At 41.7% G+C, this 24,459-nt stretch overlaps 1 protein-coding gene across 2 annotated transcripts; it reads right to left on the bottom strand.

The window, feature by feature from the left end:
* Window positions 1-1,741: 1,741 nt before the first annotated feature.
* LOC138610479 (DNA repair protein XRCC4-like) lies at window positions 1,742-24,459 on the bottom strand. Of its 2 annotated transcripts, XM_069683241.1 has the most exons (9): window positions 24,370-24,459; window positions 20,077-20,218; window positions 18,401-18,585; window positions 10,523-10,689; window positions 9,720-9,884; window positions 8,375-8,475; window positions 5,611-5,743; window positions 3,991-4,025; window positions 1,742-2,457 (listed from the first exon to the last, which is right to left on the bottom strand). In XM_069683241.1, the coding sequence occupies exons 2-7, from the start codon at window positions 20,213-20,215 to the stop codon at window positions 5,619-5,621; spliced, it is 882 nt and encodes a 293-aa protein (XP_069539342.1). In that variant the 5' UTR covers window positions 20,216-20,218; window positions 24,370-24,459; the 3' UTR covers window positions 1,742-2,457; window positions 3,991-4,025; window positions 5,611-5,618. The 2 variants fall into 2 exon arrangements, with proteins under 2 accessions (XP_069539342.1, XP_069539343.1); XM_069683242.1 differs by lacking the exon at window positions 3,991-4,025.

Below are 24,459 nucleotides of genomic sequence, written 5' to 3'. Positions count from 1 at the left end.
CAACAATCAAAAGTGCAAGCACAGTGTTCACAAATTTGTCCATTATGTCTGCATTAAAATAAGTGGCCAGCTTCAGTTTAGAAACATTGGTCTTGTATGGCCAAGTTGTTTCAGACGTTACAGTAAGGCGGTGAGCAGTGAGCGCAGAGCACAGCCGGACATCACACAATGACCGCTCTGTCTCGCTGCAGCTCTGCGACGGGAAAGCAGGAAGACTCCTTTCATTTCCCTGCATGATGGGAATCCTACAGGTGCAGGTAGTAAGTGAATGACGATGATAAGCACCGAACTGAGTGGCTGAACGTTTAATTTCAGCCTGGCGCTGCCATCATCGCTCTCTAACAAGCACGTATTAACCCTTTCAGGAGCATACAGTAGGCTTCTGTAAGTCCAGCTGACCGAGTGGAAAGCCAAAGAACTTTCGCAGAATTAACCGAAATTGCTTTCTAAAGTGAAGAAAAAGAATAGACTAAGAGGAATTCAAATATCAAGGGCTCCACAGGTGTTTTAAAGTGACAAACAACAAAAACATATTTGTCAATTGGACAAAACTCAGCTGAGGCTAGCATGATTCTATCGCTGAAGATCTGTAAGACCCTGATGCTATTGTAAAGTATTTCATGGCTCCAATACAACAGCAACTTGAGCTCCCTGATAACGACTTTTAAAATGTATATGCAATCGAGTCGGGTACTTCAAAGACACATGTTCATATGTGAAATTGGGGCAGATAAACTGCCTACTTTAAGGCTTTATAAACAGTATAACATTTACCATCATGTCAGATAAGATAACTTTATTAATCCCTAAGGCAATCATAGTGCCAGATCTCCAAAAAAGAGCTCCAAAAATACAGTACAAATGAGAGAAATACAAAAAACAACTCAAATATAAGAGAAAATATTAAATATAAAGTGTATAATGCAAAAGAGACTGAAAAAAAATATTACAACAGTTATCAACAAAAGTAAGCAGGAAGTAATGGTGGAAGTTAAATTGACAGTTATTACCTAGTAAAACATTATATTGCACAAGTTTATGAATTTAAAGATGATATAGTATGTAACTGTACACAATAATTAAGAAAAGATTATATTGCTCCTGACACTGCACATGGTACTTATAAATAAGCAAGTATTGCACATGATTATGCATTCTATAAATATCAACATGAATACAAATATAAATGTGGCCAGAAACATATTATTGCACATAATGAACATAATATAGCCAGATACTGAAAGTGTTACTGCACGATAATGTGCAAATACATGTTTGTATAAAATGTATTTTATACAAACCAACCACCATGTGCTGCTGCTACAGCTCATGTAAGATGATTTCAGTTTCATATGTATTATATTATTACCTTTCCATCCTGATTTCTGTTCTTTATAATGACATTTGAATGGAGAAGAAATATGTTTCTCGGTCAGTGTGCACCACTGTTTTAAAACATTGTAATAGTGTCATCTTAATACAATTCATATTTTCACCTGTAAAGACAGAAACATGTAGAAACAGTGACATATCATGGATTCACCTTCATGTATCCGATTACTGTGAATAACGGAGAGGACGCTCCTCATAGCTGTACGGATTTAGTATCTTAGGCAATAATGTGTCGTTTGAAAAAAGCTGAAGAGGCAAAAAAGTGTTTGGATGTAAATGTTTATTCAACCAGGTTGAAATTAACATCTGAGACATCTGATAGCATTTACAATATTTCACATATTAAAGTTTTACTTCTCATTCATGTATTTATAATACATTTCTTGAGAATATTTGACACATTTAAAATCATAAAATCAATAAAAAACATCTTAAATCATCTGATTGGAAAATGAAACATTTTCAGTGCATTTCAATACAAAAACAAAGTCGCCAAGTTATATTCAAAATAGGGAATCAACACGAGCAGACATTTATTGCTATATTGTGCATTCAGTCATCAAACATGCGCTCTAATATTCTGAATGACACCACAGTGAAATATTCCTTTTCTTCTACCCTTTGTCTCATCCTCCACCTGTTATGCACTCATCTGTAAATGATCTTCAGAAACTGATCTGGACTCCTCTTTTTAAAAATGCCGTATTGATGGGAAGTGTGGAGCAGAAAGTGTGACATTCCTGTGGGGATTATTATCCCAGCAAGCGCGTGTTGTGGGATTATCCCGGCTGCCACCCGTGGTCTTAGGCAGACAGATAGGTATCATCAAAATCATAAAAGACAGCAGGACGGGCCAGAAGTCAAAGGTAGAATGGTCAGATGAAGACCCTGAGCAGGTCTCCGTAGGTTCATTACTGTCAGTGTGAAGACACACTGTGATGACCTCAGGACCTAAAGCTGGTAGCAGAAGTAGCGGAAGAGGTGAGGAGGTGAAGACGGTGAGAGAAAACACCACCCTATTAACCCTCTGTGAAACAGCCCGCAGGTAGTCTGGTCCACGAATATCTACAAAATAAAAGGACAGATGAAAATAAGAAGGGGTCAAATGATTGTAGGTAAAATGCTAGTGTAGAGAGTGGAGATGAAAGAGCTGGTGTATAGTTTATTTTCACATGAAAAGAAGGAGGAAAACATAAGCGAGACATGATGAATAAGCAGCAACAAAGCAGTTGGGCTCCTTGCTGGTGACACCCTGTTTTCTGGGTGTAACCTGCTGTCCCTCAGTAGTTGTTACTCTTCCTCAAGTCGCACACAGAGCCAAGGCAGAGGGGCCTGGCAGTCAAATCAGAGCTGTGGGCGAACTCTAGAGAAATTGCTTCCATACTCCTGATCCAGCCTCTCTACGGTGTCTTCTCAGTCATTAGCAGCAACGCCATCAGTTCCTGAGGAAGCACTGCAGGGCCGATATCACATGACCGCTAACGAACTTGAGCAAAGTGACGGCAGCACCGAAATGGAGAAAAAAATGAAGCGTTTAAGAAAAGAAGCTGCGTTCATTGTTCGTCTTATGATTCATGTAAAACCCGAGACAAGCAGCAAGGCTCTCATTAGAGCTTTGGCAGGTAATTGTCACAGTTAAAGGAAACCAGATGAAATCACTTTCACAATCTGGCATGAAATCTGGGGACACCTCCAGGACACTGTTGCCTGGTTGTCACTGTTTTGGTCTTGTGTATCAAGTGAGGGTTGAGTGGCCAAAAGTAGCTTGCCACATAGCTGAAGAAGGATCTAAAATAAAAAAAGCCTGTTTGTCAGGAAAGCCTTCAATTTAGGGCTTTAATCATGTACATAATGACTCGTGGATGTCACTGAGGAGGAGGATGGAGACAAGACAGGGAGAATGAGAGGCAAAGAGAGAAGGGAGAGGAGAAAGTTAGAGTTTAGACAAGATTTGCACTTAAAAAACATACAGAACGTTTTGAATTTAATAGTTTATCCCTCAATATGGAGATATAGTACCATGCATACTGCCAAAAAAGGTCATGTTAGTTGTTTAGAAAGAGAAAATCGATGAACGACGCAACGCATGAAATCTGATAGAAGGAGAAGGCATCAGTGCAAATGCAAAAAGGAGTGCATGTTATTTCTGAAACAGAAAAGCTATTGCTGTCACTGCTTCTTTGGACCAAGCGACACTCCACACGGCAGTAATTTCCACTTTTGTTTATTTGACAGCCAACACCCAGATGTAAGCTGTGGGAGGATGTTATGATGTTTTTAGATTTAAAAGGAAGTGTCGCCACAACAAATGTAGGAGAGTTGATCAAATGGACCATAAATTGACTGAAAACTTGATGACAAGTGAAGGTTGATGTTACTGTCCCACTGTAACCACTGGATCTGGAGATGCTATTCTTTAAAATACTTATTAGAGGATTTTCTGACTTTAGATGTAGCGCGCAGTGTAATGAATGTGGCCCAACAGACACTTTTCAAAGCAGTGGCCTCTGAACAAGATGCAATGTTAGTCTGAGCTTGCAGCAAGTGAGTACAGTATGAGAAATCATGCAGCTGTTGAATGTGAATGGACCTCACCACCTTGTATATTTGAGACGGATGTTCAGGAAACACATCTGCAAATCCAAACAAAACAGAAGCTGATTCATCTCTTAAACTCTGTCTGACACCAGGAAGCCTAAACTCCCAAAGTCATGCTGATAAGAGCTTTAAAATTATTAGAATAAGAATATTACTCATTCTACCCAGGATACCAAGGTAAAATCAGAAGTTAAAGACCTCAAATGCTATAGATTATATAGGTAAAATCAGTGTGTCTGTTGTGGTTGTTTTTTTTGCTAAATACATTTTCAAATAACACCAAATGTCCCTTACAATAACCCTTAACTACAGAATAACCCAACTTTTCTTCAGCATCTTAAAGGAGTAATTTGCTCTTGGAAAAAAACACTGTCAGTCAAAGCTGGTGTTCTCTGTAATCGATCGAAGCAATGATATTTGAAACTGACGCCACAGCTGTGGAGAAAATTGTACAAACAGCTCGTGCTTTTGCCCATTCTACATTCCTACAACACCCAGCGTGCATTGCGCCCCTTCCTCTGAAAGGAACGGCCCAGCGAGAGACGCTGGAGTGAAATAATACCGTTTGGCTGCAGGCAATGGCTCAGAGCGGAACAGAATATACCGGTTGATTGTCTAAAAACTCTTCAGGTCTGCAGTCTACATTTCAAACCTGACAATTTTGAACGAGACATGACATCGGAGGCGGGCGTCCTACATTGAGGAAGTGTAGTTTAGCAAGCTCCCTGGCCTCCGCCAGATGACGCGTTTTACGTAATCTGGTGGAGGTTTTCCAGGGCCCATTGGAGAAGCGGATAGCGTCCTCCAAAGGCACAGAGCCAAATTGCATTTTTTTTCCTACCATAATGGCATTAGCTCCCCATGATAGCATGATAGGACTGAGGTTGAAAATCTGCGATCTGGCCCTTTAAGACAAATTCCCATAGTGAGACCACTGCTGTGGTCAAAGGGAGAGGAAGGAGTTCTGCATGTCTTTAATGCGAAATGCAATCAATACTTGAACTAAAACAAAGAAAACTAATTGAATAATTACGCAGGAATTTGCAGGGCCCAGAGCTGACTGATGGATGCTGGGAAGTGTGCATGTCTGGAGGTCTTTTGCTGCATCAATGATGACGACAAAATGATGATTCAACCCTCTTTAATGAGAGCAGTGGAAGGAATGGGGGCTAAACATTTATCGGGGCACCCCACATCTGTGACTGTGGTTCTTTCAGAAGTTTGTCTGAGTGCGGAACAAAAGTCATGAATGAAATTTGAGGGTGAAATGTTTCACAGGGCCATAAAACGAAGCTTGAAATGATTTTCTTGCATTATCATTAAATTATGGTTTTGGAGCTGCATGGAAGAGCGTTTTGGTCGACTGAAAGAAGACGGGAAGAGAGATTGTGCGACATGTTCACACGATTTTAATATGAGCTACCTGAAAATCTGCAATACGATATAACCCCGTTTTCTCTTTCTAAATCTCACTGCTATCTTACTGATACTGCATGTGAAGAGAGGCTCCGGGAACAGCTTCATGTACTAAAAAATGTAAGTTATCTAGAGGAAACGGTGACTAACAGCAAGTATGATACCAAATATGGTAATGCAGGTTGCATCGGTTATGTGACTAACCTGTGATTTTATTCCTGGTCAGAAGGCTCTGGACTCAGCGTGTGAAGCAACCTCCGCTTCCGTCTCGGTTGTTCATCTTCCTCATCAGAAAAAGTGCGGTCCAGAGAGATTCCCTGGCACACCAAGTCACGACCTGCACACAAGATAGTAAACACATTAAAAGTTAAAACACAGAACCGTTGATAAAACCTCCCCTCATAATGTGGGTCCGACAAACACATATTTAAATAATTGGTCTCCAGTAAATCAAAGGAACGAGATGCTGGTTTCCAAACAGTGACCTCTGGCTGTTGGACGACAAGTTCCTCAAATGCCTCTTCACACCTCTAAACTCTCAACAACCCTGAAATCTTGTCCTGCTCCAAATAGTTGGGGGTTTACTTGGGCGGTTTCCTTACAAATGACCAAATTCTTCATCTTTATTGCACAGGCCAATTTCTCCATCAGTGACATTTGTGACACATTTGTGTCAGCTTCAGAACATACTGCCTCAGTTGACCTTTGCTGACCCTGGACGACTCCACACCAAAAGTCCTGTGAGCTTTATCGGGGATAGAGATCTTGCATTCCACACGAGGCCGGTCCCCCCTTCGGATACAATCGTTTACATGCAGACAGATGCTCTAACACACCTGTTTGCCCTTTAACAGTGCTGCTAGCCTGTTTGATTCAAAGATCGACAGATTGAGCAGATATGGTAGATAAAAGAAATACTTGATTAACAGTTTGATTAGGAGTTAAGATGTTTAATGAAGATGGTGAAGTTTTGCTGCTGTTGATATTTAATGAAAGGTAAATTAAGTCTGGTTTAAAGTTTATGTTACTGTTAAAAGACCACCCCTTCTTCCTCTTCTATCTCGACCTCTTACCTCGTCACCCCTTTGTGACTGATATGCTTCCTTTTTTGGCGTAATCAGGTGGAAAACCTGGAGGGAACTTTAAGTCATTACTCTCTCTTATCAGGCCTCACCGATAAGAAAACACACCCAGAGGCACAAGGGTTAACTGGGGCCACGCATGTCAAAGGGGGAACTGTGTATCCCACTTTGCCAGTAAAGCTTGCTTAGATTTCTAAATGCAAATAAGACAGACATGTTGCTTTTGGGCACTCTGTTTCTGAACTGGGTCAAACTTTGCACAAGCCAAATGGGTGTGGACTCAACAACTGTCAGTGACGTCTAAAATTCACTGGAGTTTGCTTAATTTGATTCCTGTACGTGTTTACTGAATGTATAAACAGTAAAACTGACTGTATGTTCCAGTCTTTATTGTGAAGATGGCTATGGATTAATTGGTTGCTGAGGTTACCACACTATAAACAAGAAGGAGAAACGATCCATTAGACATCCATTAGCATATTGTAAGCCACAGACGTGAATTTATGGCTTGTTTCAGAGCTTATGGCCAAGAGAGAAACGCTCCAGACTAATTTGTTTAAGAGCTGACTTTGTGTACATCGATAATGTCAGAAGGCTCACAATATGGCAGCTAAAGGGGGACAAATTTATCAAGGCACAACAATAAGTGATGAGTGCCAGGTGATTTTCACTGACAAGCTTAAAACACAATAAAGCTCTGTATAACCCTTCTGGCCTGCAAACAACAAAGTGTGAGCCAGGACCCTCACCGAGCAATCTGCAACCTCCATCCATCTTCACTGAGGCCAGGATGGGAGCATGCAGGGGAGGGCGTGTGTATGTGTGAGTGTAAGTGAGACAAAGTGCAGAAAACATGAGGCAAACAACAGAACCTGATGATGCCGCTACAACGTCAGTGTATTCTGTAACTGTGTTATCCCGTCAGGGGGGGGCTTGAGCTTGGCCGTGAACACAAACATGGCTATTGAGCGAGCGATCAGTGGGTTATCCCAGCTGATTGCAGCGCTGCCGTACGGGGGGGGTATGACTCAGCAGATGTGACATCACGCTTGCTCTGCATAACGCAGGAAGGGGAGTCCACCTCACGGTGGGCCGTGTTGAAGCAATCACAGCAGACTGCTCTGGGTGGGTTTATGACTCACAGGCGAGTGTTTCCCAGAACCTGGCTACCCGAGGGTATACACTCTGCTTGTGTGTGCTTTTAAGTTGATGTTTAAACCCCCTGCTTACATAATCAATTACATTCAACTGTCAGGTTTATTGGACAGTTAAATCAGTTCAAGGAAAAGCTAAAACTCAAGAGTTTCACTTTAGAGTCTGCATCAATACTGAGTCACATCTTGACCTATGAAGTCACAACGAGTACCAGGAATGGGCGAAAAGTTGCCATATTCAGTACGTTCACACCCTGCTCCACCAAAACACGTAGCATGTGCATGTAAGTGTAACACTGTATATATTTAGAATGGTGCATGAATACTAGAAAGTAAGAATTTCTTGAGCTTGCACCACCATCAAACTCACACACATGTGTTTGTTTAACTCCAAACACAAAGCTAACTGCCAGTTCTCATTATCTTATGAAGTGCACTGGTTAGGTCCTCCCTTCCCTCCTGAGAAAACCCTTTGTTTCTTTATTCTAAGAAATTAGGGATGTTTCAATCTGGTTATTATCACCGATATTTCTGTTGCAACATATCACCCGTCTGACGCGGGCAAGATGAAAAGACTTTACACTTTATTGTGCCTTATTCATTTATATTTGCCAATAATTCAGTTTAAGTAGGCAAATTATGTTTTTGTTCATTTAATGGGCGTACGAGCAATTTCCCCTCTCGAAACAACAACTGCACCCCCTAACACCAAACACACACACACACACACACCTGTGATGAGGATAGTCGCCTCTTGAGATGGATGAAAGCTCCGAAGTGACTCCGATCTTCTGTCCTGACTGTCATCTTCACCATGAGTTGTTTCGTTGTCACTGAAGGAACAAAGCATCGTGTGTAGAAAAATCAGTGTGAGTGAGAAAGAGTGTGGAAATAAAGTATCCCATTTCATTATGAGGCAAAACCTTTGGATAATCGACTTTCAATACTTATTACTGACCACGAGGGAGGGTTGTAAAGCCAGACACATGAGCAGCGATTATGAGTAAACTCTTTCATTCATACACTATGACCTGCTATGAGTGCCTATATACCACAGGCTTGTAAAAAAAAATAATTAGCCATCGTCTGCGACGCCAAAGGTGTGGCAAACACATACGTACAGCTGGCAGCTCTGTGCATTTACTAGGAAACTAAACTTGCAAATGTGTAGCTTAAGCAATGACCTAGGCTGCATTCATACTGCAGCTAAAAGTGTCCCAATTCCATTTTTTCTCCTCCTATGTGACACAGATCTGATTTTTTCAAATCAGTGTGAAAAGCAAAAAGTTTCATGATGTCACATTTTTTTAATTCGGAACTGGGCTACTTGAACATGTGGTACTAAATCAGAGTCAAAGACATGCATGCGACTTGCATTTGAACACGGAATTGGTCCGCAGTGCCTTGGTAATATCCAGTGATTCGAAAGAAGAAGAACGATAGAGGACAACGGCACACAGCAGTGGAGAGACGGCGAAATGCTATTTGGGGAGATGCCTCTATCCAATCAAAACTAAAAGGCTCATACCAGAACCGAAGCGTGTTCGAAAATATTTCGAAATTTGCTGCTCTTGTCCGTTTTGCACGTCTCTGATGGAGAAGTCGCTTACTTGCACAAAAGTTTTACGCACATCCATTATTTTAAATCGAATGTGATGTGGTTTAAGGCTGCTGGTCAGACATCAACATTTGGTCTTAAAGTTGTGATCGTTGTCAAATGTTTTATTGAACAAATTATCAAGAAAATAATCTGCAAATAATTTCATAAAGTTAAACGTTGAGTAGCAGCCTCATCCACTGACTGTTTTTGTGTTTACACGGATGCTTGGTAATCAAACATCATCTGGGCTGAAATGCAAATCAGTGAAACACACTGTTAATGTTTTTATCCTCAGGCAACACCTGGCTAGCATTTCATCAGACCCAGGAGTTCTTGTAATGACCAAATATGTTAGAATAAAACATGTTTCACTGGTCCACTTGCATTCAAAATAAGCAAAGCAAGTCCTTTATGCCAGAGCACCACAGGGTGATTTCAACAGAATAAGAGGAGGCCATGCAAAATCAGTCAGCTGACCTTTGCTTCCCCTCCTCATCTTTCTGCTGGTCATCGGCCTGCTGGAGGTGCTGGAGAGAGTCCTGCAGGCCTCTGATCTTGGCTTTCTTCTCGTTCAGCACCATGACAAAACGTGAGTACAGCTCCTTTTCCAACATCTCTTTATCCTGAACCTGCTGCTCCAGTCTGGTGAGAGAAACACAGCAGTATGTGCAAAACATACAGACTCCCGCTTGCACATGTTTGCACTCATATTAATAGACAGGTGCATATGCATTCACCTAAAGACAAAAACATGTGTAAATGCAGATGATTCTTGTTTGTTTTCCTTCTGTGAGTCATTTGCTAAGAATGATGCTAAAGCCTCCGCCCTCTGCAGACATATGTCATTCCCATCCTCCATCGCTGGCAAACTCCATTCATTCACAGAAGAATGAACAGTTCCAAGAGGTCAAGCACCAGGGATGTATAAAATGAAAGACATTCAAGTGAGCATCTGATGTTAGTTCTCAGAAATCACAAGCCTGCTTTGCAACACTGGGTGGAGCCCTCAAAACTCTCAAACCAGTGATGATGTCATACTCAGTGACTGCTGAGCATATAAACAGCTGGCAGCACAACTAATAACGCAAAGCGAGTTTGCATGCAAACAAGATAATCAACAAACAAAAATCAGTGCTGAACATCTTGAGCAAATAATTTGATTCTGTCGGGGTATTTTGCGTTTTAACTTGACATTTGCTCTCCACCAACTAATCTTTCCCAAACACGCATTTTAATGCTTCAGAACAAAACCCAGGGCTGCTTTCCTCCCGCTCTCTTACTCTCTGAGAATTCTCTGGTGCTCCCGTTTCAGGCTACGATTCTCCTCCAACAGCTGGCAGTTTTCTGACTCCAGATCCGTGCTGCGCTTCAGGGAATGGCCAATCATCTCCCGGTTCAGCTCTAAAGGGTCTGGCGCTGGCTGGAGCGCCACAGAACCCAAGTGCACCTGAAGAGAGGAGGGGAAGAGAGGAAGTAGAAACAGGGAGAAGGATAATAAGAGATCAGATCGACTGGACTAATGCTTTTTAATGACACTGAGAAGAACAGCTGTTCTTCTTGATGTTTTTCACTCTGATTACATTTCTAGTTTCTGACTTATGAGTGAATAACTGGACAGAATGTGTGGACATATTTGTAGATTATATTGTTAAAATAACATCTGTAGATATGTTTTATTGGCACGTCCTATTTGGTGCTGCAGCAGCTTCTCATCAACTTCCCTGCAGATAAATAAAGCTGTCTTATCTTGTCATTAGAGGGATTTGGAGACCTCAGCACTCAACCATTCTTCCTCTGCTTTGACAGGTGACATTTGGTTCGTGACACATGTTAAGCATCGCCTCAGGATGCCTTCCTTTGAGCATGACACAACGGGAGGAGACAGATTTAAGACTACATCTCCCAGCTGCCTCAGGTGTACCAGGGGGGACGCAGAAAGGGGGCTAGAATCTGATGCATGGATGGATGTGTTGGGGCTGTTTTCAAAACCTGTTTACAGTAAAAAGTGAGTAAGAATTTGCACCTTCACGTCATCCTAAGAAGCTCTGCACTACAGAGGTGCAACTAACCATGACCTCACATTTTCTCTGAAGTGGGAGACTCTTCTTCTGTGCAGGAGAAAAACAGGATGAATGCACTGGTCAGCAGTGAACTGTGCAGGTGAGCACAGAGTTTCCTCTCTGTTGCTTCTTGTCTGTGACTTTTGGAATCACAAGCAGGCTTCAGATGTGATAAAACATTCCTCATTCGGTTTGCATTTGGCACTGAGTCACAGAGCAGAGGCTGAAGCAGGCGGCGAGCGACAGAAAAAATTTAATTTATGTGTAACATTTTCTAAATTCTACCACAGCTCTCCGATTCTACACGAGTAAACCAGGACAAAGCTACTGTAAAATAAAACCCCGAGCACAGAAACACCTTTCCACCTGGACCTGCCACACCAAACATATTTTCAAATAGCTGGACTATCTTTGTTTGCCTGTCGCCCTGGAGATTCTCCCATGCACATAAACACACACACACACACACACACAAGCCCAGCTCTGATGCACTGGGAAACCAGAAGGTGATGAGGTGCTAAATCTTCACTGGGCTGCGTCGGGGTCGCAGACCTATTGTAATAAAGCCGCCATCTTCAAAAGCTCTCATAAAATACTTGTCATTTTTGTCCCGGCCTGATGCTGTCCTGGCAGGCCACACAGCTGTTTTTTCCCTCCACTGGTGAACCTCAACATGTTTGACTGAGTGGACACTCGCTTCACATCGCTCCCAAAGCTTCACTCCCATAGCCTGCCTTCTGTTTCAATCATTCCTCTGCTCTTTGGCATGCTCTTTCTCTCAATGTCAAATGTTAGTCTCTCTCTTCTTCAGATTACTTGTATTATAAGATAATAACTCCCTTCAGTATCATTCCATAACTAAATTAATATTCTGAAGAAATCTCTGTTTATACTGACTCTCTTACTCAGTGCCTGTGCTTCCAATACTTCCCGCCCTTCTACAACACGGAGATCGGTGATTTTACTGAAGTCCACTTTGCAGGATTGGGACACAGAAGAGACCACCCGGGATCTAAAGAGGGTGAGTTTCCTGAGAGCTCATAAAATTGTAGAGTAACATCAGGATGTCAGAGTGATCCAATGCAGGCTCCTTTTGGGGATTTCAAGGCGATTTGTGTCATACTGAGCTCTGTAAGTTACTACAATTTGACGTAGCTGCGATTCAGTGTCCATGCAAGATGGTTCAATAGAAAGAAACATGCAGAGCTGCACAACAGAGGTGTGTCAGCTGTGAAAAGCTTTGATCTCCTCCTCAAACCCCTCCTTTACCTATCTATGCCGAAATCTCCTGTTCTTCCAGAGGAAAAGTCACACCAATAAATCATCCACGTGAGAAAGGATAATGTGAAGGGCAAAGACTCTGACATGCTGACTACACTAATATTTGCACACTTTGAAGAGTGAAATGTCCTACATTTACTGTACTAGGCTCGATCTATTATAATAACCGGGACTTTGTCATCAAACTTAGACCCACTGACACCGTTTAACACCATAAATCTTCCTGAGCAGCTTGTTAACGTGTTATTACCTGTTTAAAACACCAGATACAGAGATCTAAACTGCTGGAAGCACAACCCTTATTTACTGGATTAACACTGGAAATGAAACTCAGCGGCTGTTTGTTTCTTCTGCTCCTTCTTTTAAATACCACAGTTTGGTGTGTTCCACGGTTTCTGAGAAGTCTTAGTGCAGTAAACATACAAATTCCAGATCAACAAAAGTTTACCTTTACTTGGGAGGATGCACTAAACAAGATATAAATCTGACAATACAGGTAAACATTAGATAGAAATTTCTTTTTAGGGGATTAAAATTGTTGTTGAAAGCCAAAAAAAACAACTAATAAGCTCCGTTTATTTTCCTGAGCTTCTGTTTCTCTCGTGAGACTCGGAGATAAAGTGAAAGGTCAGACTGCAAACTGCTGCCAGCTTGTGCCAAGGTGTGGGAGGTCAGACTGTTTGTCTGTGATCCTCGACCCACTGCCACATTTTTCCACTGTGTAACTTGACTGAAAAAGAAACAAAATAAGCAAATTGTTTATTGCTTTTTGGCCTCTAACAGTACCCATATGACTATGGGTTAGGGTGGGCCAGCTAGCCAACATGACAGAAGAAGAGATGACCTCTAACGGACGACGTTTCCTACATCATTGGAGTCAATGACCTCGCAAACCCTGAAAGGTCAACATTGGGATGTAACATACTGTATGCAACATCATTAATGCAGCAAAATGTGACTGTAAGTTTGTCCCACATTAGAGCAAGGGCAGATGTGTGTGTGGTCTGACTGTTTGTTTGTGTGTGCGTCTCCAGACAGCCAGCCAGACCAGAAGGTCGAACCCGTGGAGAAGGGGGGACGTAGGTGTGGAGGACAAAGCCAGGAGAACACAGTCCCTGTGAAAATGATACCATAACAAACTGTGGGCACTGAAGGAACAAAGCTTTCCTTATCACACTGTCCAACACACTGCTGTAGGCAAAACCCACCATGTATTCCAGTGGAGCAGAGGACAATCACCCCCATTAACCAAAGACCAATAATCAAGATAATATAGAAGGTTAGAATCATTGATAGGCATATTCATATTTTTTATCCACTGATTAAATGTTGCATGATGTTTTTAGTACAAGTTATTACTTATTAATATAAAGAATGGTAAAAATATGGTGAACAGGTAGGTGGTCCGAGCCCCTCTGTCTTTTTTCCTGTTTTAAAACTCATTATTGCGTCTAGGGGAACAGGGAAGTGAGTGGGTGAGCAGTGTGCGCATGATGACAAAGACGCAGTGTTCAAGGGCAGGCAAGGTCCCTCAGTATGGGAAGTGTGGGCACTAAGCAGAGATCGGCTCGTCGCATCAGCTCCCTCGTCCGCCGTGCAGAGGCGTGAAGCCAGATAAAGAGCAGGAAGTGAGGGGCGATGGCGGTCAGTCTCTCCGATAACACGAACATTCCCAGCACCGACTGGGGAACAGATAGTGGCTGAAAACAGCTCAATCATTAATGTTAAAATATTGAGTTCAGAGATTTTATGATTAATATCGCTCACATTAATATTGCAAACATCAAGCAGCAAGGCAAACCATGGCTCAATAAGAAACTACTTTGCGGTGGAACTTGCCGGTGATGACAGCAGGAGAGATGCGTCGGTGTAGCGGAGTCTTTAATGCGGTAAGGAGGAAAATCTGGCGTCCAGTTGTGCAACAATCTCCCACACACTAAAACCAGAACAACTTTTATACATTAGTAAAGTTAAAACCAAACATGCAACAGACTTCTGTCATCTTGCTTTTGAAGTATGAACGATGACAGTTTGTTTTTTTCTTCTCTGAAACTGCAGGAAAAGCATTTTCAAACAAAAATCAGCATCACCAGGAATGGTTTACTGTCCATGTCTGTTTGGGTCGATCAAACTAGGGAGCTGCTTACAACAACTAATCAATAAAATCACTAAAAATATGAGTCTTCATCTGTAGGCAGATGTGCTCTTTTGCACAGAGAGATGAGATAAAAGCCAATAAATAATTAAAATGAAGGCTAAAAAGAAGTGACAAGGAAACACAAAGGTCACCTGTTAGCACAATGGCATAATGTAAGCTGTTATGTTTTTGCTTTTGTTCAATATAGCCTATATATCCATTTGTCATATAATATATTGCATTTAATTTACAGCCTCAAACATCTAACCCTGAACATTTTACTGTGCATGATTTACAAATATTAGTTTTTGAACATTTCGTATAATTTCACGCTTCAGAATTCAGGATGATTCAATCAGAGTAAGAAAACATGGACTACTCCAGTGAAATTTGTGGCTGGCGTCACACTGCGCAGCTGGAATCCCCAGTGAACTATAACACTAGCTCTTCTTGGCAACTAAAAACATGGAAACAATCAGTGTCACATTTATCCTCCCAGTCTCATCCACAATACTGTGGTTTCTTTTACCACAACTGTCAAGAATCGGAGTCCCAATCCCCCCGCTCTGAAAAAAAGAACCGAGCTGTGAGTGCCACTGACAACAAGACTGTCAAGACTGACAACTGGTATAAAAACCGGGACGCCTCTGGATATCTAGTATCATATAGCCAGACCTACCTCTACACATATACACTGAAGCACTGTGACAGGGCGGGAGACATGTCTGGCAGAACCCAACTTAATTCAAGGCAAAAAGACAGGACGCATATTAGTTCTACTAACAGATCATGGAGCAAAAATGTTTGTGACTATTATGTTTCACAGCACTGCATCTTTTTATTGAACAGAAAGAGGACAATGCAGTAAGTGATTGATTTAAAGGGGACATATTTTAGCCATGTAATAAATTATTATTCTAATGTGTTTTTGAATCGCGTTGGCAAAGTTTGTTTCGTTTTAAAAATTGGATATATATTTTAATCTTATTATTTTTCGGAGCCTCTCCTTCCTCCTGAAACGAACAAGCTGTTTTGCCAATCAAAGGTCAGACCTTAGCCACGATTGGCTGACCGCGTAGCCCCTGGGATCACACACGTGGGGGAGCGGCCACACTGCACTGTCACTCCAGAGTTGTAGAGAACATGTCTGCTCTAGCATCGGTTATTCGGCCTTATACGTACGAGCCAGAATCGCCAGGAGGAATCAGAATGGTAAGTTGAAATCTTGACAACGACTTGACTACAAGCTAGTGCATGAAGGCAGCCCGAGGGGAATGACGGTGAATGACGATTGGTCGATTTCAGCGAAAGCAAGGTTCTACGTAGGAACCTGCAGCTGTTCTGAACGGTCCATTTCAGAGGCGACCTTTTTAAAAATGTAACTCTGGAAAAACACGCAATTATGCAGTTTTCACTTTTTCCACTGTGAACAATAAACACCCAAAAATGTGAAAAACATGCAACATATGAGAATATCCATTCAAAAGATACGGCCCCTTTAAAAAAAGTAATCCAAGGGAAAGACTGAAATACCATTGTATAATTGTGTAATCAAATTACTTACATCAAGGCCTTCGTAAAAATGACTACACTGAAAAAATATATAGTTCAAGTTATGTGTCATATTTAGGATCCAAATTGAACTCGTCTAAAACAAAGTAGAGCTGCAACTTTTAGTCAGTTAGTTGATAGCAAGAATATTAGTTGGCAACCTTTGAAAATTGATATTAGTTTAAGTTATTTTTTAAGCAAAAACACCGAACATTTGCTGGGTTTAGCTTCCTTCATGTCAGGGTTTGCCACATTTCTTTGTTATTTATGATAGTAAATAGAGAGTCTTAGGTTTTGACAGTTGGTTGGACAAAGGAAGCAATTTTAAGACTTTGGGTCCTGGGAATTTTTTTGACAATTAAATGATTAAACGAGGTATCAATTAATCAAAAAAATAATTTATAAATGAAGTGATAATAAATAATAATCATTAGTTGCAGGCCTAAAGGATCTGTTGGCCTCAGTCGGAAAGAGCCTAATGTGTCTAAACTGACACTGAAGAGTCAGCACTGGAATAATCATTTTTCCACCAATGACAGATTGGTTCTTAAACAGACATTAAGGAGGAGATAATGTCTGACTTAGCCTCGTAAGACACCTGCTTAGTAGCTGTTTTACAGCAAACATCCAAATTACATAGATCATTACAACTTCAGGGGTCATATTCATAAAATATTAATGTCAGGTTAAGTTCACCACCTGTTTCGTCTGCAATCTCCTTTCTTCTCCTCCCAGAGGAAAATTGACTCATTTTTGGTCATTTCTGCACCCTCAAATTATCCAGCTGGGAAAATATGTTCCAGTTTTTAACCTCTGTGACGCGTTGAAAAAAAAAGGCAAACGAGGGAGAGCGAGAAAAGAAAGGAAGGAAAAAAAGGAAAGAAGCAGGTGTTAGACAAAAGTGGTAGTTTGCACTTCATGCAAATAGTCCCAGAGGATTCTTAGATTTGTGTCTACCACACACATACAGCACACACTGATGAATACTGTCAGCAACTGCGTGAGCACTGATTGAGTTTGTAGAAAACACACTTGGGCCTGGACATATCTGGGCCTTTATGTGTGGTCTAGCTGCTCCCTGAGGCTACATCTTTTCCATGTGCAAGACACAAAAAGAGCCGAACACCGGCTTCACAAGTGCAACGTGAAATTCTTTAAGTTTGAGATACAACAGTAAAATGATGGCTGCTGTTCAGATGCTTGTATTTATAGTGGTTTATTCACTGGTGATCATATGCATTCAGAATAAGGTGAAATCCTGTATACCTTTATGTTCTTCTGAGTCAAAATTACATCACTGAAATAAAGGATTCAGTTACATAAGACAAAGTCACACTCACTTGATATAAGGCACCCAACAACTGAGAATCTCCTTAAACCTACAGTATGCCTGCACATGTCCTGACACGGACACACAGGCACACTTGTATACACAGCAAATGCTCACAGAGACAAAAGAAAGCCAGGGGGAGTTGGAGAAAGAAAAGAAGAGAGGCTCTAATCAGTTGTTGTTTAACATTGTTATACGAGGACGGCCCTGTCCATAAATCAGAGTTTTATAGTCTCGAACATGTTCCTAACCCCCCTGGCCTTCTCCCTCTGGTCGCCTCTACCTGCACAGAACTCCCAGGACCCCAAGTGACCTGCTCCCTGAAGGCAACAGCATCATCTTTTAGTTTGGAAGAATAACACCGTAATCCACTGGAAGCAGCGTGACCTGTACTCCATCAAACCTGTCACTCGTGGTGAACTATGGAGGACTGGCCTTGTACAGATTCTGATGTTTTCAGACTGGGGTTTCATTTTTTTCATTAACACAAACGAGCTACAACTTACCTTTCAAATGTTTTACCTACATGTTTACGAGCTGCATCCATTAGAGAACTGTCCTATACTGTTGTTATTGGGCGACTGCTAACAGAGTGATTCCTATCTGTGTGGCTTTTTATATATCGGCCTAAAGGCAACCAAGCCTTTCTAATCTATAATGTGGGGAGACTGTAAACCTTATCTGTTTAACAGCCCCCTGTAAAATAGAGACTTCCTTTCTATTTGCTTGTATGTCGTTGGATGCATTTATCCTCAGGGTACAGTCGGATTATAAAAATCTACCCAAAGCTTTTGCTCACCGAGATGTCATTACAGATCTTCTGGTATGAGAGATGACAGTGATCTGGAGTGAGGTGGAATGAATAAACTTCCTCCTTGCCTCGCCTCCTTCCTCCTTCTGTTAGTGCTTGAAGAAGATCCTCAACATATTTCTCTCTCGTGACTTCCACATCACCGGCTTCCCTTGTCACCTCGTCTTCTGAAACTGGACACAAAGAAGACATTTTTATCATTTTTGAGTCGCACAGTTGAGAGAAACCTGCCAGAGGGGTGACGGCAGACCTCAGAGCAAAAGTATAAACATTTATTATGCAGTGATGCGTTGATGCTCGTGACTGCGGATTTAAAAGGAAGCATGCAGAGAAACCAAGGGGAATGTCATCAGCTGTTGCACAGCTGCTAACGCGGGGTTGAGGGTCCCAATTAGCACATCAAACACAGAAACACTGACGACCCAGAAGCCTGCACATAGCTGTCACAACCCCATCTCTGCCTGTCAACTCTGCAGATGGACAGCAATAGAAAACTAGGGAGCAGTTATTTTCCAGGTGTCCTTCCAGGGAAAATGTGCTCATGTGCATATGTAAGCACACACACACACTCACACACACACACTCTGAACATTGACATGTGCATACAAAGACGAGCCTTGTAGAGTTTAATCTACTATATACACCTGTAAGCTGCAGCACGGGAGTGAAGAGCGACGATTAAACAAGGTCACTGCTGTCCCTCTGGTTAAAGGACCAACAGTTAGAATATTATGAGATGGGGTTCAGCCAGGTGCCTGCACAATCTGGGCAGTCTGATTATTGGTAGACCTGGTGAACAGCCGGGCTGGTCAGTGGTCAAAAGATATATGTGTCTATAATACACATAAGATAAATAATTGTGGGTAAAAGTTATAGTCTCGAAGATTTATATTTAAATAAATGTCTGTTAAGTCTCTATCTATCGCAGAATGAGGTAACACAATGGTGATTGAGCCTATGGCCCACTGATGAAAGCCTTTGCAGAAATATGGACTAGGTGTCGGGTGCGACTTTCGCAAAAAAAAAAAATCACAAGCGGTGCCCAGACGCGTTTTCCATCACCCAGCAGTGGTTGGTCTGCCAGAGAGGGTAGGCAGAGCTAAGCGGCTGCTTTTCGGGTCTCTGCAAGTGTCGCGAGTAAACAGTAATCTACTATGGCTGAACAAACAAAGAAAAGATGGATGACTACAGATACAACTTCAAAAATAAGTGAAAATCCAAAAAAAGGAAATAAATTCGACGCTCAGATGAAGGCAAACAGTCTGAAAAGGAAAGTGACGGTCAGCGAGGAAAATCAGGAGTTACAACCGAAGCAAACCGTGGACGTCACACATGCGACCCTGTTTGGATATCTGGCAAGTGTGCTCCTGCAATTACTGTTTATCGCCATAGGTGCCGCCAAAGAGAACCAAACTGAGATATTCAAGATTACCACTTTAAATTACAACAAATTTGGCCTAAGAGTGTTGCACTGTGAATAACTGGAGTTATCCTGTGCAAGAATCTGGCGATACGATACATATCACGATAACATTGGTACGATTCAATATTGAAATCGATACAGTATCACAAAATATAATATCACGATACTCAAGTGTACTAAAACATTCTTACCCTCCTAGTTCCTCAAATACGTCTTTTTGTACTGTTTCTGAGATCATTACCTTCTCCGATCCACGCTGAGCTGCCATCAGTCAGCGCTAACGTGAACCCAGCACCAAGGTCCACGGCCCAGTCCACTCGCAGGAAGTACGGTGTGTCTGGATCAGTAGTTAAAGTGATCTGTCGGACTGCACCACTCATGACCTGCAGAAAAACAAAGATGTTGGATAAATAAATTCTCCAGGTGCCATTATGATTCATTTAGCCAGAAACAAGCTTATTGCATCGTAGTCCGGGTATCTCTAACGCCGTACTCTTACTATGTGGTCCTAGGACCTCCTTCGAACGCCCTCCAACCGATCTGTTTTAGTGTTGTAAGGTTGTGTTAATCTCCCAGTTGCATCAATGTGCCTCATTGTTTCACTGCTTGGATTTGGTAATAAACATCTCTGTGTGTGTCTCTAATGGGGGTCTTTGCGAGTAAGAGGAACCACACAGAGATTAACAGGTTTTGGCAGGTTTTTGTGAGGAAATGTGGGCTCTCGACCACCAGTACGGTAATTACACGCTGTTAAAGATATAACCCAAAAGCCCAAGTTGTCCAAGGAAGTACATGCATTTCTTAAAGCAAGTCTGAATATCATATTAAGGTCGAGATTACAGTCTGAAAACATCTACTTGAGAATGGATTAAGTTTAAAAAACAACTTTTAACTTTGTAGCTCCATGATTCTGCAGCTGCATGGTCTATTCTTCACCTCATACTCATTTAGATTTTGGTGGATACTTAGGGAGGCATATGAAATAACTGTAAGACACATAGACCATTGACTGCCCTGCAAAATACGGGAAAGAACTCTTAATCATCTAGGCCTATTGCTACAGCCTAACACCTCTCCAGCTGATTCATCCACGGCCATGCCAGACCACAATGAGCAGAGCAAAACCCGAGGGACTCGAGCTCTCAGAATGACTTAATACAGTGAAACTAAATCACCTTTTTCTCATACGACATTGTTCAATGAGTGAACCGAGCAAGATGTTTGGTAATGTCACCTTGCCCTCAGGCGATTGTCTTGGCTAACTGACTCACAGCTGCAGTTAAAGTTAAGCCTCCTGCCAGAATACAGCCTATGCTCAACAGATCAGTTTCAAAAGATGTTGATCTAGGGATTACAATATGAAATGTCGCTCTGGTTTGCTGGCTACACACAGTTTTTTTTTTACTTCTCAGAGGGCTTGAGAAACTTTTACTTGATTACGGATGTCCAGGCCAGAACATGTGATTACTGCTTCCACGTGAAGTGAGAGGTGAGTTGGATATCTTCCCTGCTTAACTACAGGGCAAAGTGTGTGGAGATGGAAGGAAAAGGACAGCTAAAGTGGCAGTTAGCCAAGCTGGACATGTTTGAAAAAATGAAAATGAGCGCCTTCGGACACGCTGCTATAAGTTAGAACGTGACAGCACTTCTTTTTTTTTTTGTATTCTTTCTTTGTATCCCCCGTCATATGTGCTGACAAAGCAGGTGGTCAAGGTCATTCAAAACGGGACGTACAGTGGAGATCTGACATACACACAAGCCCTCTCCACAGATGCACGCACATCTGCACATGCACAAAGAGCCTCGCAGCGTATTAAAGTTGAACCTTTGTGCTTCGAGAAGGGGTGTGGCTGGACGGAGGGGCTACACAAGATGAGGGAGCTGAAGGGTTCAACTTTAACCTCATAAAGTGAGCCCAGCTACTCATTAGTAACTGTAACATCTGTTGTGCGAGGACGATGACCCTCTGGTAATGACAGAAGGACCGTCCAATTAAATGAACAGTGCTGTCTGTCAGGAATGGAGAGCCGCGCAAGGCCTTCAAAGTCAATCCCGAAGTCTTCCTGTTCAGTCACTCGATCGGCAGAAATCAATCACTCGAATGCTTAAATCAACCGAAGCTCCTCGACAGCTTGAACACGCGGCTTCATCCTCTTTTCTGTCTCCCTCTGTAATCTTTTGCTCAACCTTTTCATTGTCACTTCTTCACACTGCCGCATATGAAACTGCAAGACATAACTGTGCGCAGGAAGTAATAGACAAGTGAGTCACAAAGAGAGCCTGTCATTATGCATCTTGTTGCTTAAATGAGGAGTACATGCAAGAAGTAAAAGCCATGGCAATTAACCGTGTCTTTAATAGACCCTGACAATTAGGCCAGTCCGCTGACTGTCCTTTCACTGGACTTTCCCCTCATGCTCTCTCCACCACAAAGGTCTCAAGATGAAAAGGAGAGCTCGTTGGGAAGTCTACTTTTATCATGATCAGTCAGGGATTAAAACATGCTGCCCTAAAAAGCAGCAGGCTGCGTCAGACTTTTATTCATTATTCCTTCAAAGTAATGGCTATCTCAGGCCACTTGACAAATAGAAAGGAAATGTAACACCTACTTCAAGAAGTCAAAGCATTAAAATCTGTCTCAGCTTATACCAGCTTGATGTCAGAGGAAGATTTAGTTGTGTCAGCATCAGTTGACCGTTACAGGCCTCAACATAAAGACCAGGTTTGAAAAACCACTTCAATTTAACGGTTGACACTTTACATACTTACATCCCTGCTGCTTGCAGGAGGAGTGATGTAGTAGGAACAGGTCAGGGTCATGCATCGCCTTGTGCTGTAAGACAAGATGTGGCTAACACCCAGAAACTATATTTTTCTGAACTCCTTTAAGATTAAAAGACTTCTGACTGAAGGCAGAATATATAGACAAATTTCAGACCTAGATGTAACATCATTTGTAAAGTGTCTTCTCAGTGGATCGTGTGGTCAAAACAGCATCCATTTCAGCTCCACAAAGATCACACAAGGAGAAGGAATATACAACTTCGGTCAATAACACATTTCAGAATATAAACTGTACAAACGGGTGGTTTGAGAAGGAAAAGTAATCTGCAATCTACTTGAACAAACAGGAGACAGCCACAGCCAAACAGCAATAATCACACCAACTTCAGCTCTGCATTGAAATCATTAAAGAGATGACTAATTTAAAAAAAGAGGGCAATCCTTCTAAACAAACCCTGCAAGCCTGCAAGGGTTTTCCTCCCGACCTTGGCTCGTCCTTACAATGTTGTTTATACCGTCTTGCTAACCCTGAATCCAGCTGCACAATAACAGGTCATTTTCACATCTCGAATATTCAGACAGGAAAAGGTGACTGTTGTGACCTAAGCCAAGCCAGGCTGAGGCACAAATGTGAGCCATTCCCAGTGAAGGTTACAGTTGTGTGTATAGAGATCCTGGCACAATACAACCTGTGATGGCACAAAACTGATCATGTAATTATATCAACTTTTATGCCAATGTGCTCTGCAGTTTGCAGAAGTCTTATTCTGTTTGCGTGCTAAATTAGCTTAGCATCAAACTATGAATTTGATCTGATGCCATATTAATTATCGTACATGCATACTGAAATGTAGCCCTAATGGGTCAGTGCACCTTTAACTATAAAACTTTATCACATTAAGAGGAACGTCTGTCTACAGTTAACACTTGCTGATCTCTTGCTCTGATAAACCAGACTCTCCAGTCCAAGGCAAAATTTTCATTCGCACTCTTGTACTAAAATATGCAGAACATTATTTATGTGTGGTTAACAATCTGACAGATTTCTTCTTACATGAAGAGCTCTCTTGGAGTGTCTGGGAAGGAAGGGTCGAGGGGGATTTAGGAAACATGGTTTAAATGCAATCAAGATGCTGCCGTGGCTGGTTGGAGGGAGGGGACTTCATTGTGAAAACTCTGAGAGAAAAGTGGACCACAAAAATGTAAGTCTTACGTCACTAAGAGAGAACAGGATATATTAGACTGTTGACAAATAACTAACAGTTCTCTATAGCATGTAGGAAACCATACCTACATGTCAAAAATATAGGCAGATGTCATTTCTAATGTTGCAATGTCGGTATGTTTCTTGTGAAATGGGGAAATTTAACTAAATACTCAATATTTCGATAGTAAATATTTCACCTGATGACATAATGAATACACTTTCTTTTGAACAGCTATTTAAACATCCCGAGCACTGCATTAGATTTATGATACATATTGTCGCTTCCCTCTTAGTGCCATAATACCTGAAATTTTATTATAATTTAGGCTACAGCCTCATTATACTTCACATCAAATAAACTTGCTTGTTCAGAAAGAGCCTGACTAGCTTACCACTACCTTCACCGTTGGCGGTGTACATGCACGGCAAGGCGCCAGTGCTTCCGCCCTGCTCTCATAGAAGAGTGGTTTTCTCTAACGGAAGGACTAATTTTACTTTAACTTGCATGTGGTTAACGTATGTAATTTTTCTTTAAAGACTTACGGTATTGTATGGGCTATAACTACCGTGTTGTCCGCATGAGGCGTGTTTTGTATGGAATCATTGCCGCTCTCTGTAGACTGATTTTTGACA

This window comes from Semicossyphus pulcher, unplaced genomic scaffold (genome assembly GCF_022749685.1).
Source record: "Semicossyphus pulcher isolate SPU_LCO1_2020_fin unplaced genomic scaffold, fSemPul1.0.p SCAF_6, whole genome shotgun sequence".
NCBI lineage: Eukaryota > Metazoa > Chordata > Actinopteri > Labriformes > Labridae > Semicossyphus > Semicossyphus pulcher.
The sequence above is the reverse complement of the archived record's forward strand: the minus strand, read 5'-3'. Positions and strand labels throughout refer to the sequence as shown.